At 39.4% G+C, this 16,322-nt stretch overlaps 1 protein-coding gene across 1 annotated transcript in view; it reads right to left on the bottom strand.

Moving 5' to 3' along the window:
- Window positions 1-16,322, bottom strand: part of uacab (uveal autoantigen with coiled-coil domains and ankyrin repeats b) — a 39,459-nt gene that overhangs the window by 7,408 nt on the left and 15,729 nt on the right. Inside the window, exons 2-15 of the mRNA XM_026378218.1 lie at window positions 11,803-11,933; window positions 7,447-7,535; window positions 6,138-6,202; window positions 4,235-4,292; window positions 3,889-3,959; window positions 3,485-3,591; window positions 2,766-2,947; window positions 2,228-2,265; window positions 1,911-1,967; window positions 1,533-1,640; window positions 1,016-1,048; window positions 292-384; window positions 142-172; window positions 1-50 (exon numbers count right to left, since the gene is read on the bottom strand). Coding sequence (XP_026234003.1) covers window positions 1-50; window positions 142-172; window positions 292-384; window positions 1,016-1,048; window positions 1,533-1,640; window positions 1,911-1,967; window positions 2,228-2,265; window positions 2,766-2,947; window positions 3,485-3,591; window positions 3,889-3,959; window positions 4,235-4,292; window positions 6,138-6,202; window positions 7,447-7,535; window positions 11,803-11,933 — 1,113 coding nt within the window. The remainder of the gene's footprint in view (window positions 51-141; window positions 173-291; window positions 385-1,015; window positions 1,049-1,532; window positions 1,641-1,910; window positions 1,968-2,227; window positions 2,266-2,765; window positions 2,948-3,484; window positions 3,592-3,888; window positions 3,960-4,234; window positions 4,293-6,137; window positions 6,203-7,446; window positions 7,536-11,802; window positions 11,934-16,322) is intronic.

The raw sequence follows: 16,322 nt of genomic DNA, 5'->3' as shown, positions 1-16,322 counted from the left end.
CTGATCAGAATCCAGGCTGTGAGCTTGTTTGACCAAAATGTTTTCTTTACCTGAAAGACAACAATATCACATAGATCCGTTAGTTTGAAAAATTGGTATAAAATGTTTTGCTTATGAATCAACATGTAGAAGAATGCTAACCTTTGATAACAGACTGTCCAGAGTAGTCTCCCTGTAAAGACACACTCATTACAAACCAGTGAATTGAACAGATTATAGCTTCAAAGAATTAAAGCTTGAATCCTTCCTTATGTAAAGATTATAGCTTTACACGTGTGTAACGTCACTGACCAAAGTACTCCGCAGCTGGACCTTCACAGTCTCCGGGCCTCGAGCCCCCTCCTCTCTTTCTCTGGCACTAAGTAATGTCTTCAACTGCTCCTTCTGATTTGACATAAACAAAAGAAAAGACACTAGTACATACATGGAGTGCAACTGTAAAGAGAGATAGTTGGTATAGCAGTACATCTAACATACATATTATATTTATATATATACCCCAGTTAGATAAAGTAATAAGGAGTAGTCACAATCGCACAAACAGCAACTTCAAGGGGAACGGGCCTCATTCATAAAATACACAACAGCACACAATTTAATTTGTGAACACAAAGATAAGTGAAGTTTATATTTACTGGAGTTTCTTTCCCCATTTTAATAACAACAAGATTTGTGAAAACTGAACTGCTACAGCACTAGACCTTGATCACGGACAAGTGGGCGTGGAGGATGTCATTCAGTGCTATTTAGTCGTGCTTGTGACTTTTCACACTATGCTTTGTACCTCCTTTTGTCCTTTCCTTCACTTTCACATGCACAGTTCTCTGTTCATACAAATGCAAATTTGCTAAATTATATCCTGTCATGATTGTGCTACTTTCATTTGCTTTTATATTTATGATTTTCCCATTCTGCACTCATTCCTTATGTCGTTTCATTTCAGTAAATGCAAAGTTTAGATTTAGCTTAAGATTCTCACAAATTTAGAGAAGGGTATTCAACTTTTGTTTCCTACCTCTTTCTGAGTTTCTTCTACAGTCATCTTCTCCTGCAGAGCAAAACAAAGCATAAACAGTCGAGTTGAGGGATTAATGACTGACAATGCATCACTAAAATCTCTTTTTTCTTAAGCTCCTCTGAGAGTAAAGGTTTTGCTGATAGCTAATACTGAGAAATCCACTATGCTCATTGAAAGCAATTCAGAGTAAGTTATTCATCTTTCACATAAGCAATCACTATTGAAAACCTGCTCCACCTCCACCATCTGAAAGAAACACCTGTGGTTATAAAAATATTACATTTCACCCTAATTGCGCTGTCAGAACCTGGGACTATGATATAAGGCTAAGAGAGCATGACTCAGTTCAGCTTTTAAAACTGTGTGTGCTTATATTCATCTCTCAACCTCTATAAGGAACTTCAGATCTACCGTGTGCACTGAAGAAAACAAGCAGACAAAGAAGACTCTTTCTAGGAAGGTTTTACTTTACTGTGCTGTTTTGTAGCTCCTGCTGCGATGGTGTTTTGTTTACCTGTGTGAGCTGTTGCTGAAGTAGGTTGACCTTATCTAGCAGGGCTCTCTGATCCTGGTGGTATTTTCTGAGACTTTCTTGCAAGGTCTCGTTCTGCCTCTCCAGGTCCTAAAACATGTTCATGCATAAAAATGTAAGGCAGAGGAAAGGTGAACCTGTGACCACAAACTTGCCCTATCAGCACATAGTGTGGTGAATGTGTAAACATTTATACACACACATTAACTACAGAGCACTGTTAGCTTACATTTGGTGTTTCTTACCACCTGATGAATGCTGAACACAAATGTCTTGATTGGTTTTAATCTGAATGCAGCAAATTCAAGCACACATTTTTTAAATGTCCTGAAAGTTCGAGTTGAGTGAAAGAGCACTTACATCTATGATCAGTTCCCTTCTGTTGGCCTCGGCGGCCTCTGCTATCTCCACTGAATGCTGAGAATGAAACAGGATCTCTTTTTACAAACATTAACACTGGCTTGGAAGGTATATAGAACAACTCCCACTAATGATCACTAGATGGCAGTAAAGTACAACTGAGTACAAATGTGCATCAGCTGACAGACAATGCATTTTCATTACATTCACATTAGGCTAAACACACGAAGGTCCTCTAGAGCAGTGTGGATGCTATTCACTAAAGCTCATCTCTAGTGAGTGATGTAAGACAGTAAAAATAAATGCTTTAGCATTACCTGGCGCTTCCACTGTTCGATCTTTGCAGCTTCTTTTTCTGCAACAAAACCAGAAAAAAAGCTTTTTCAGATTTCTTTTCTACTCCTAAAGAACGGGACTAAGGAAAGTTAAAACAAAACTATTACAGGAAATAACTGTGTAAGACAAGAAAATGGTTAAAAACATTAAAAAGAACGGTAAAATATACTGCAATGATAATTTCAGGTTATACAGAAATTTTAAAATGGTTGCAAATGTTAACAGACCAGTAGAGATTAAAAGCAAAACAACACATTTTCACCTTGAACATATTTATGTAATTTGTATTTTGATCTATGGTGAGATGAGGTTCAAGATTCTCGGGTTTAAGTGGATTTTAAAACTGACAGATGTGTTCAATTCCTGGGCAGCACTTTGCAATCAGCGCACTACCTGCTGCAGTCACAGGTGCCGCGCACAGGTTAAAAAAAGGAAAGATAAAACTTGGCATACAGACTCAATATCACATATTTAAAGCAGGTACTGTATATACTCTCCGAGGATGTTTTGCCACCTGACCTCTGTTGGCTTTGTCCAGGTAACTTTTGACCATTGCGACAAGTTCCGGATTCTTGCTGAAGCGAGCGTGGTAAAACGCGTCATGGCCCAAGCTGTCAACAGCCTTCACATCAGCGCCACTTTTCAGCAACACCTCCACTGCATCCTTACAGCCGAACTCGCAGCCCAGAATAAGTGCTGTCCTAAGGGGGTTCATTGAAGACAGTTCATGTGTGAGACAATCTACTGTACGTAACAATTGTGCAAATTAATAAAACAATGACAACATTCACCACAGATTTTGTTCAACAAAAGCTGAGTAATTCAGAGCTGTGGTTGTTGAGCGGAGTTAATTTGTCTTGTTTTTGTCAGCGCATTTTTTTTTACATTTTAAAGTTTTTAATTTGTTATGCAAATGCTGCTAGGAAACCACAATAACTACATGAGGCAACACTTGTATCATATTGAAAGTGAAATTGTGACTCGACAGCAAAATAGCATTTCTTGTTAGCCATATTTGATATTAGAAATACAACAGATGACAGTTTTCTGTAATTTTTCCATTGTTACTGCTATTTATCACCTGCTTAAATCAGGTTTTGTTGAAATATCTGTATAGTCCATAGCTGACACAGAATTCAGTGTCTTCTGTGACTTGATGTTAATGTTTCCTTGCTGTCACTGCAAGGAAATGCAATCGGCACCATCCAAAGTCCAATTATTGAACTGGTATCCCTTACTTGTTTTGTTTGTCCCGGGTGGTGATATCAGCCCCTCGTTCCAGCAGCAGCTGGCAGATGCGTGGGTGACACATCTGGGTTGCCAGCACCAGAGGTGTCCTGCCATCCTAGAGAAAAACCAAACCAATGCACATGAATACACATGTACATCCAAAAAAAAAAAAAAAAAAACAGCCTGAAGAATGAATCTGGTTCTCACCTCAGTGCAAATAACTACAGAACGCTTAAGATTTACAGCGGCTCTAACTGACCTTATATGCAGTTAATGACACTGACGAGGAAACAGATTTTATGGAACAATCAGAGATATATGCTTATTTGTAACGATTAAACACAGGGAAACATACTTTAACTTAGAAATGACCATTAAAAACACATGGTATGACATCAAGTCAAGTTCTCACAAGATCAGTTGCATTCACAGAAGCCCCGCTGTCACAGAGCAGTTTCACGCTGGAGAAGCAGCCTGTCATGGCTGTGCAGACAGAGAGCAGAAACAACAGCAATTATTTCATTCCATTTAACACTAAGAGACACGTCAACCCAGTGTAGCTGGGTTTATATGCTGAAAAAGGTTTTGGAAAAGGCCAAACTAGTAGTCTGTAAAATCAAAACAGCACGTTTTTGTATTTATTTCTGATTTTTGCTCATGTGTATATCATAGATGACAATGTCTAAGATGATCATCTTAGACCAAGAATAGACTGGGCACAACACTACAGTATAGTTAGTACTAGAGCAGAGTTTTACCAGCATCATGCAGAGCTGTTCGTCCCTGTAAGTCCACATTTCCAACTGGACAGTTGTGCTGTAATAAAACAAACACATTTGTTTTATTAGTGCTGCAATATCCCTGAATCCTTGTAGTGTAAAACAGATCTGTTAAGATTAAGATTAAGTACAGGATTTATTATATATCTAAGAGGCTCATTGATGTGGTTTGATTAAAGTACAAGTATTTCTCACTAGAAGCCAATCTACTGTGGTGTGATAAACTCATTTGTGAAACTAAATAGCAGAAATGTTGTGAGGAGAACCTGAATCTGTTCTGAGAAAACACAGACTTAAAGAAAATCTGTATTTTATCCACATGCTCGGTTTTACTAATGATTCAAAGTGTTGACTGTGAACATTTCTTCCCATTGGGTAATAAAGTTAGTGTGATTTGATTGTTGAGTATTTGAAGCCTGTGTTTTCAGTTATTCTAAATCAGAAGGCGACGGGGAGCAGGCGTCTTATTTTACGTTAAGTTATCTCAAACCTACTCCTGGTGGTAGGTAGGTCTTTTTACATAATGCTTTAAATATGTTACCTTCTTGTAGTTTTAATAATTTTTTATATATTTAAAAAAAAAAAAAAACTTTTCCACTGGTTGCCGTTGATGGGAGCTGGGAAGCAGACAGGTCAGGCCAAGCATTGCTGTGCTGATATACTTGACATACTTGTGACATCTCTACACAGTCAGTCAGCTGGTTCAACATCAGTGACGGCACCACTGTGGTGATGAAGGCCTGCTATGAAAGCTTGAGGACATAATGCTAACAGGGGCCTGATGTTGCTGGGTAAGCTTGCCAGCAAGCTCAGGCCCAAAAAAACTCAACTCTCTCTAGCAACTGGAGCCAAAAATTAGCAGCACGCTCAAATGACGAAGCGAAGGCGAGGGAGGGGTGGAGTGGCAATACGCAGCAGAGAGGGGGGGATATCCTATACCTGGAGGTTTCGGGCTGACGGAGGGGGACAGTGGACATGGTGGGTGCTGGCATCCCGCTGCTATGTCTGGTGTGATTACGGCACCAAGAAAGGACGGTAGGTTTGCAGGAGGGAAAGCTTGTCAACACCACTGACAACTCCCTGCCAACAGCCACGACCTCTGTTAGATCACCGCCATGTGAGACACGGGGGCAGGGTGCAGAGCTATGATTTCATGAGAGCACAATAATGCAGTGGTCGTCCCCTCATTGTAAACACAAATCCTCCAGTGGGACAGTGAGTCAACAGTTATATTGTAGACTGATACAGAGCTGGCTCAGCTGCTGCTGATGTTTGACAATAATTATTTAAAGGTACTTAAAGTGGAACTGCTCTCACTCCTCTCTCCTCAAAGATCTCTCTGGATTTTCAGGGTAAAAATAAACTGAAGGATCAAAATGAATTCTGGGTCAAACAGGAAATGATGAGCTGGGAATGATCAAATATGGGGATTGGTACATACCGACTGTCTTCATTTATAAGGCCTTGCTATCTACGCTGCAGAGTTATTTCACATCCTCGGTTGAGCTCAAAGCTCATAACCATGACACCAGATAGTAGGAGAAACTGGCTTTTAAAGTTAGAAACAACTCATTCCTCCTTAGAGGGTTAATATTTATATTGTTAATATTATTTGAGACTGTTTTACTTACAATTGTGTAAGTTAGTGTGTGATGATTGGTCTGTTTTATGATATTATATTAATGTTAAATATTAACATACATTGCACATTGTTTGTTTGTTGTTCTCAAGTCATTCCTGCAAGTGAGATTTAATCTTAATGAGATCTCCTGAAGCTCAATTAACTAGCTAATATGAGATGTTATGTTCTAATATGACATATTTTCTCACAGAAAAAAATATCAGTCAGGCACAAATAACACAGAGGAGCACTGCACTTTACCTGCAAGAGTTTCTGCACACACAGAGAATGTCCATTTCTTGAAGCCAGATGAAGAGCATTTTTACCTGAAAGCCATAAATGCAGTAATCAAAAAATGAGGTTCAGTAAATTCACACTCTAGGAGGGTGTGCATGTACTAAGTATTTTTAGAGCCACATATCACCATGTGCAATTATCATTATACTGTAATTCTGAATCCACTTAGACAAGGAGCCAGTATAAGTCACTCTGCCTATGTTAAAACACAAAGAAGCACTGTACTATTACAGAACACCGTGATGGACCATGAGATCCATCAGTGCAGCACTCTGAGCCTAGTGAGTCAATCAACAATCAATTAATGACTAATAGCTTTGCATAAATTATGTTTTATATGAATCAACATAGTTGATCCAACAGCTAGTAGGATTCGCTAGTCCAGCAACAAGAATGTAAACGCTTGAGTGACATTGACTTCTCTAATATTTTATGGAATATGAATAATATGAATAATATGATTTTATCTAGTCTTTTAATTAAACTATACATTTTATTTACCAATAAATCCTTTGTTGGATGGTTGTGCTAGCCTTATGGACCTTTTATAGTTATATTTTCAATATTTTAGTTTTTTAGGTAAATTAGACCAGAAAACTACATTAGTTGTATTCACCTTTCCCTCACGGCCTGAACCTTTTGTCTAACTGGTTTTGGAAAACAGGGATGAATATGTTCATGCACCTTATTCAGTCTAATTCCACATCCCAAGTCTAGCACAATTTCTTCTGAAAAACACTATGTGTGCTGTAGCTTATTATTAGAAATAAACCACTTATCAAACCAATTTTCTGGCTAACACATGCTCATCCCATTTCTTAAAACAGGACTCATTTCACTCACCTTAACCGATTTTGCGCTACTGTGAAAATTACAGCATAAAAGACTAATGTTCACAGCTTACTTTTACTTTGTAAATGCCTAAGTGGCGAAAAGGAGTATCATGGACAAGAAGCGACTTGGAAAACTAAAGGGACAAGCAACATCATATTATAGCTTGTGATTATGAATGTATCCTCAGAGATGATCAAACATCTTGCCATTGACCTGCACTCAAACCTGAGTCACTGAGGAAAGAAAAGAGATCTCTCTCTCTCTCTACAGATGGGGTTAGAAGAACATATTTTGAGAACACTGTATTTCAAACTGCTATTGATTTCATGTTTTACCTGCTTTTGTTCATTTGACCATAAAGTAAATTAATATATTACAGTAGACAAAGCACACAAATATCTAAATATGGTTCCAGTACTCATATTCACTCTACACTCACCAGTGGCATCAGTCGCAGTCACATCCACACTGTGTCCCAGGATGAGATTGAGACAATCTAGGTTTCCTCGTGTTGCAGCCATATGAAACCTGGGTAACAAGAGGAGAGAACAAGAAAATTTAAGACACATGGAGCAGGAGACAGAAGCAATGAGCAGACAGCAGAGAGTAGAGAAGGGCAAGTCTAAGGGTAAACAGAAGGGGGGCGAGGGTGAAATTTAAGGACAAGAGGAGGGCTACAAACGAAACCCTGGCTCCAATCCTTCAGCAAGATCAGCATTCCTGAAGTAAATAACAAAAAACCTCAGGTAATGAGTCCAGGGCAACAAAGAGACACGAAGAGTCACAAAGACCTACCAACTTCACTGCTGTACAGTTTACCAGATTATCAAATTTAATTTAGACAAACACAAGACCTGCAAGAAATAAGGTTAAATAAGTACTTCAGGTCACTTTGCTTTGTCTTGAGTAAATATTATCATTATGTTGATTAATTTAAAGACTAATTTAAATTCTACACAACAACAATATTCAATAGTGTCTCCATCTTCATTGTTTAGTTTGTGTTACTGTGTCAGAACTAAATGGACTATATGTTAACAATATGAACTATTAACCATTATTAGTTAACAGTTAATTCTTCAGCGGTGAGCATCACACATCATTACCTAATGCAGATTATGTAAAAGCCCCAGAACAGCTATGTGATAAACCTTTGAATGTGATTGTTTTGTCAGTTTTTTTAATTTATGTTTAATTTCCAAAAAGGCTGTGTATGCCTTTTTTAATTATCTACTCAATTAAGCAGTTTCTCTATGCCTGTTTGCCAACATTACTTTAATCATCATGTCTCACTAGAAGCTTTCCTGTTCCCTGTCCCTGATATAACCCACAGCAGCACTTTTGCCACTAGCCATGAAGGTCTGCAAATCACTTGGGTGTAAACCTATCTCAGTCTGCCACCCATCACGCCACATGAACCTGTTTATACACTAACACTGAGGTATCTTCCAAGGAGACAGCGAGGCTGTCACCTCAACACAGGCATGGGTATTAAAAGCCGTGTTGATGGCCAATAGATGCTGGTTCTTTGGGGAGCAGTGAAGGGTCCTGACCTCTCAGGGCAAACAGCAGACTAGAAGCAGACTACAGCTTTCCAAGTTAGAGCAATAAAAGTGACGTAGCTTGTCAAGTTATGGCCTGCAGCTATTCCAGAAAGTAACTTCAGCTTCTAAACAGTCAGTAACACAAATTTGCACATAAGGAAGTGGGGTAGGGTATTTACACTGATAACCGATGATGAAGGAACAATGAATGATGAAGGTGTTTCTCAAAAAAAAAAAAAAGAAACCATAAAAAATGTCTGACACTGAACAAACAATAAGGATGGACTCTGGAGATTTATATTGATTAAACTACTAGGGAAGTCAGTAGATGGTTGGAGATGCATTTTGAGGCACGTATGTATCTGTCTCTAAGAGACCACATTCATCTGTCATTTCATCTTCACACCTGCTCCCTGGGCAACTTTCAGGTTGACAGTCCAGTGGATACGGTTGCTATTTTCAGAAGAGTTCACAGAGAACAGTAAACCAGAGTATATGCTGTTAGCTGAACCATATATGATGGCTGTTGCAGCTTCAAATGCTTCCTTGTCCTAACACTGAAGTCTTTATGCTACCTGACAGCTTGACTTAAGCATCTACTATGTGATCCAGTCTCATACTTTACATACCTAATCTCATAGTACAATTTCAGTTTCATTTACATTTTTAGTGTGTGTGAAATACATACACAATCATATTATCATTAGGTGAAATGTGCACGTTCCACCTTAACAATTCCCCTAAAATATGCTAATGGATGCACATTATTTTAAGAAGTGTGAGAATGTATTGATGTGTTTATGTGCCAGTGAGAAGCCACATCAGGTATTATAAAAGTGGTCACACACAACTAACTCTACCTGACTTACCACTCTGTTGTTCAGAAACCAAATTTTAATTGACAGCTAAGCATTGGGTCTGTCCCAGATCCTTATTGTTCTTCTGGAGCATGAAAATGCAGTGCCCAGCCTCAGAGTTTCCCACCAAGACATTAATGCAAAGTGAATTTGATTAATAAACCTTTAATTGTACTTAATATATTTAATTGTGACGTTAACAGGAACACGTTACCACTTTTGAGTGTATATTAGTTGAGTCTTGTGTGATAACTTCATTAAGGACATACATGTTAAACTAATGGCGGTCAATACAGACAAAAAACACACATCCTCAATCTGTTCTCAATCTGTCATAAGATCAGGCTCAACATCATGCAAATGCAGCCCTGAGACTCACAGCTTGCTATGGTTATTCTTAAAAGACACTTGAACACAAAAGTCATTACTGCTAATCCTGACAAACAACGGTTACGCAGCAGTATCTTCCGCCAATGCCAGTTTCATGCTGTAGTGCCAACCAAGTGACTGTCTCGAGTGGTGTGCTGTCATATGGACTTACCCCTAAGCCCTCGTCAGCTAGCTATCCCAACTGCACAGCTGGTGGAGCATGTGTGATTGGTGGGCTTACCTCATTGGGAGTCAGCTAATGCCACGGAAGAGATGTAAACTGTTTACTCAGCTGGAAGCCGCAATAGAACAGTTAGAGCTGAATTCATTAGCTGAACACAGCGAGGCTAATCCAGGCACATCAAATTATATATCGGGGCTAACAGTTTGTAATTAGTTTCCCCACAGAGGTCGGTGATTACAAGGGATTGCCATTTGGCATTCCTTTGTTGCATTTTGCAGAGGCCATAATGCCTCATGTTGGTCTGTGTGTGGCCCACTGAGCTATAAGCAGACTTGCTGAGTTATGACTGTGGTTTACTTTTAACCTGGAGAGATTTCGCAGAAAAGCACGATATCTTTCCATAAGTAACAGTTAATTCAACGTGTTGATTTTATAGTTAACTTGTCTTGGTCTGCCCGCCCTACAGGGACTCTCACATGCTTAAAGATCAGTGTGAGTCGTCCGTCAGTCACCAGTGAATCAACCTGTCACAGCAAAATTGGCTGCCACAGTTCTGGATTTAGTTCTGGCAAATTCTAACACCTTATCATGAGACCAGGCATTCAACAGCTTGTGTGTATAATTCTGTTTATTTACAAGTGCATGTGTATACAGCGATTTGTCCGTGCAAAGGTGCCACAGGAGAATTTCACACACTGCTGAAAATACTCAGCAGTTTTGCTTCTGGTATCTAGTGATCCACAGTTATATGGTTTAACAAAGCCTTCGTCAAAATAGACCTGAAGCACAGGCCAGAGACCGGTGACTTCTTCATATATCTAGGATTAAACTGAGGCGCCTGGTCTCCCAAACTGTTGGTGCTGTAATCTGGTTAAATTTAGGAAGAAAACAGAGTACTCACTTTTTTAAACAGCTCAATGCATTGTCTTCAAAGGCCGGACAAATCTGACCACAGGAGCAAAATAAACATCTATGTGAAATATATTAAGTATTTGTGGCCTTGGATGCTCAAGATGCAGCATCATAAAATTCCTTCTACATATTTCAGGTAGGTTGACCTACTTTTCCCCTCACACTTTTAGCTTCCTTCTTTCCTATCTTTCTTCTGATGAAACATTTGAAGGTTGTTTATGTCTTTTGCAAAACAACCGATCCTAATAGAAGCCTGCAGCTTTGCCTTATTATTATTTGGTGTCTCAAGCACCACAGTGAATCTGATCTGAATACGCAGGGAGTCATTTCCTGTGGGGACTACATAAACAGCCCTTGGTCAGCGTGGTCAGGCCTTTTGTGGCCACAAGCATTCTTTATACCAACTCCCACACTGACCTGCACTAAGATGGACACTAAAATGGAAATTTCTGGAGATAAACACAAATGGGCACATAATAATATGAAATGTTAATGTTGTACATATGCAGTGCACAGCTGAATGAGGGTGTAGGACAACAGGGTGTTTTTAACCATAGAAAATATTTAAAGAGAGTATGATTGTTTGATGTAACATTTGGTACCGTTGTCATTAAGAGGGGAAGAGGTTATAGCATTTTTCAGTAATAATGACCTCACTGTAAAGGAATTCTCATCTCTAGATGCTCTATCTGGGAAACAGGGTCAGAAATGTGTGGTGGAGACAATGTTGAATGAATTTGTGATACTGATTTGCAAATACTCTAATACATTTTGCAAATGTGTATGTAAGCATACACTAATGTACATTCCAAACATCAGTTCAGTTCATTGCTTATTTTTTTATTTCTTTGGTAAACAGTAGTCACATCATGACTATGTAAACATACTGGGCATGGACATAGTGTCTGTATAAAGGTGTGTTTACTCACGCAGAGCGTCCTTCCACATCGAGCTTGGTGGGTATGATGCCCTTCTTGCTGAGCACAGAAGCCACCTTCTCCACCTCGCCACGTTCCACCGCTCTCATCAGCCGATCATCATACTTGTTCCAGTCTGTGTTCTGACAATTTAGATAGTGAACCATTAGTTGTATTTTCCTAAAAGAACAGTTCGACGTTTAACCAAATGCATACTTATTTTAACAGGAGAGAGCAATACCTAATATTTGGTTTCCAATCCTTTTAGATAATGAATCAAAGTAACAGTAACAAGCACAGAGACACAAAAACATTCGATATAAAACAACAAACAATGACAGTAAAATGTTTCCTTTTGGGGTACAATAAAATACTTAAGTTAATTCAGAGTGAACCAAGAATGTGCTGTACTGCAGTTTCACTAAATCCACACATGAGTGATGGCTACAAATCATGGGAACAGTACTTTTAAGGCTTCTGAGAACCACATTTGAGGGGCGGTGCTTTATACTGGAGAAACACTAGCAAACACAATTTACAACGTTAGCTTAGATTTGAACATAAGCAATTTGAATGTACACATCAGCAATGACGTACAGAATAATGTAGTTATAAAGCAACTAATGAGTCATCAAATTGATGCACTAATGATAATGGCTATTTTCTTCACTGCATTATCGTTATGTTAAAGCATAGCTTTCATGTAATTCAATATACTGATGAAAGCATAAGAACAGAATAGATAACGGCCATGACAATATATTGGTGACAAGATTAAATTACTGCCAATGAATACCTACTAAGTGCATGGAGGTGCATTTCAACCAGCGGCTCATCTTGGGTGAGTGGAGCTGGTCTTTGCACCGTGCTACTGAAAATGTTGCCACTGTTCCGGTTTACAAAAGCAAAAATGGAGAAAAAAAAATTGTGTATAAAAATCCCCTCAGTCCCTCCGTGCACTCAACCAGTGAGTGTAACAAAATGGATGAGCAGACAAGAGCTGATAGTCTATACTGAAGTGCAGGTCCTCCCTTTGAAAGGATCAACCTCTGGAGTTTCCCTCACTTGAGGCAGAGTTCAACTGGCAGGATTTTCTATGCATTCCTGTGTTGCTCGTGGGCTCTGCCTGAGAGTTCATCACTGCACAGCAGTTCGGTTAATGGTTAAAGGAAGGAGAAGGAGGAGTAAGAGAGGAGGAAGGAATGGAGGTGGAGAAGCAGAAGGGCCAGCCCTGCCAGCCCTGGGACCTGCCCAGGCCGGCAACTGCAACTCCTCCTCTGGGGTAAGAGTCAGCTCAGCCTGGCTTTCTCTTGCCTCCCCCAAGTGACTTCCCTTCCTTCCTTGCCTTTATCCTTAGACCCTGTTTAATGCAGTCTTCTCTTATTTTGATATTCTTCCTCTTCTGATCTGAACCGGTTCCTATGTGCAAAAGCTGCAAACTGTTTTTTACGCTATAAACGAAAAGCTTCTCCTCTTCTCTGCCTCTTCTCTCCTCTGTCAGTGGTCTCCAGCTTCTTCACCCCAACAAATGGCAAGGTCAGGCAGGCTCTGTGGGGTAAATATGTGAGCTCTTCCAGGTTTAAAATATCACCCCCTCCCTGGTAAACAGCAGTGGTGCAGACAGTCCTGCAGACTGGTTACCTCTTTATTTTTTGACCCTCCAACCTTCCTGTAGTGACTGATAGGAAGACAGGGGCTAAGAATACATTCTGAACATGCCTGCACCATGAGTAATGGCTTTAGTGTCTATCAGCACTGCCAGCATGAAACAAGGCCAGCCAAAAAGACCTTGCTTACATTGCCACCCCCAACCAAGCTCCCTGCTTTCCCCCCTTCTGAAAATATTAATGTCAGAGGGGGATTATGGTTTGCACATTTTAAGTGGTCTTGGCACTGACCCTTACAGGACACTACTGGGCCAAAAGCTGCTGTTAACCCATCCATCTAAAGAGGGTGGTGTGGCTCCAAAGCCCTCTGATCCTAGCAGCACGGTAGCAAGTTTAGATGTCAGCCTTTTTACAATCACCTGTCTGAGACTACAGCTCCATTGTAAATTACAACTATGCTGTCTCTTCATTCAACTTTTATTTGTGATGGGTAAAACATCACAAGAATTAGGTACAGAGACAGTAATCCAAGCAAAGAGGGGAAAAAAGGGGCAGGGGGAGCCGTTTAATTTACACACTGCATCAGCTCCTTGTGGGCTCGTGTTACTGTTCGCTGCCAGACTGGCGTTAACAGCGTGGCACCGATATCCACAAACATGCAAAAAGGCCTCCTCCACATGACATGTCATATGAAGAAGTAGGTGTCAACTTACGAAAGCTGCTCACCCTAGCATGGAGACAAAGGCGCCAAAATGGCACCTAGCCATGCGGCATACTGTACATCGGTCACGTAAATATATCTTATGAGTGTGCTGGTGTGTGTGTGTGTGTGTGTGTGTGTGTGTGTGTGTGTGTGTGTGTGTGTGTGTATTTGTTTGGGAATCTGTTTATGTACTAGTTAATAATAGGGCTGTTAGCAAGCGAGCGTGGCCACTGCATCAGCCACCTCTCCTCTCTAAGCAGAGGTGGATCTTTCAAAAACCATGATACGTTTCAAATAATAAACTGATTTTCTAAAGTGACACATTTGCACAAATGTGGGCTTTGGTCACCAATAAAGTTTTTGTACATATGATGCTCATTTTCTTTCAACTCAACAAGGGCAAAGTAATCCTCTAGCGTGAATTAGTTTATTTTAAATCGCTAAGACAACATTTAATCTGAGGCATGTGGAGACCTAGAAGTTATTGGGGGGAAAAAAAATTTAATTCAATGATCTCACTTATTTATTTAAATGCAAAACACTTTGAAGTGCTAAATGCCAACATGTATTATAACATGTCCATTTTGTCAGTATTTATCTGCTGATCTTCAGCAGGAACAGTATAACGTATACAATGGTTAAGATCATAGTTAAGTGTGTTGGCATGCCAAAAGGAACAAAGAGGTGATATCCAGCATGTTTTACTAATAACATTAGGATCCTTTCAAATATGAATATACAGATATTTTGACATTGATGCCTAAATGATACCTAAAGTCTGGTTGCATGCAACTGAAAAACACATTACCTACATTTTCTATTTTAACGCAGTGGACTTGGGGACAAACTACCACCTGATATTGGATGACCCAGACTTGGCCTCTACCTGTCCACACAGATTATTCTAGGTGCCTGGAGTCTCGAACACTCACAGCTAGAAACCTTTTCATCACTTTCCACAGGCTACAACACTTCAGTTTCCTGCCTCTCTCAGACCTTGGCCAGACTAATCCCACATCCCAACAGATGAAATCACCACCAGAAAATTTCTAACTGGTCATCTGAGAACAGACTGAAACAGAGACCAAAACATAAAGCTAAACACCAATGAGTTAAGTGATAGTCATGTCCAATGCCAAACTGCAGTTACTGAGATGACTATGGGGATGATTCTGATAGTATGAGATGCCTGTGAGGAGACGTGATGTCATGAAATGTGAACCTTTGACATTTCATAGGTGAAGTGGATGAGAAATGAGAAAGGGAAAGGGGGCACTTTATTTTCAGGCTACCTGTTCACATTCTTCACAAGTCAGACTCAAGTCAAGTCCATCTCTGTACCCAATACAAAGTGTTAATGGTTACTGAACTCATTCCTCCTGTTCATTCTGTCCACAGACAGTCATTCAACAGCCACTCGGCCAATAAATTATAGTTCTTGTTATTTATAGAGCACCAAATCACAACAATAGTGATGTCAAGGCACTTTACTGTGCAACGTTTGAGACCTTAAGAAATATAACTATATATAGGATCACATAGAAAATCAAACAGTCCCACTTGTGGAGCACTAGGCAACAGTGGAAAAGAAAAACTCTCCAGTGTTTTATTTCTAAAAATACCTTATAATGTTCATCTGAAGTTAAGCTCAGCAGGAAAATGCTTTAGAAGATCAAAGAAGGAATTTAATAATAAAAAGACACTAACTGTATAAAAAAAACTGCTTAATTTGCCCAATATAAATTGTTGGGAATGTGTATTTTGTACTTTGTCCATAAATTGTACGTGTACTACTCTGTTAGCACAGCGTTATCATTTGTCTTTAGAGTATGAGAGTGATGGAGGCAATAAAAATATTACCCAAGTCTAAAGTTATACTCTGTGGGGCCATGATTCAGTATTAATGGTGCTTTAAACTAATGTCAGTGTTTAACATGCTGTAGTTGAAAAGTTATCATGTTTAAAATAGTCACCAACTTACTATAGCATGTTATCGTTTCTTTAAAAAGGGTACTTTACCTGTGGGAAACATGAATGCCTGTACAAAATGTCAAGGTAATCCATCCAGCCATGCTAGCATGATTAATAACTAATGCATGAATAACATGTTCAAAACAAGTACTGATGCAGTGTTATTATAAGCCAAGTATAGTTTGAATTAAATAGGATTTGCTTCAATTAACAACACAAACATCTTTTTTACCGTACAGTATAGACAATAG

Source organism: Anabas testudineus, chromosome 3 (assembly GCF_900324465.2).
Source record: "Anabas testudineus chromosome 3, fAnaTes1.2, whole genome shotgun sequence".
Taxonomy (NCBI): Eukaryota; Metazoa; Chordata; class Actinopteri; order Anabantiformes; family Anabantidae; genus Anabas; species Anabas testudineus.
This window is presented reverse-complemented; position numbering and strand designations above follow the sequence as displayed.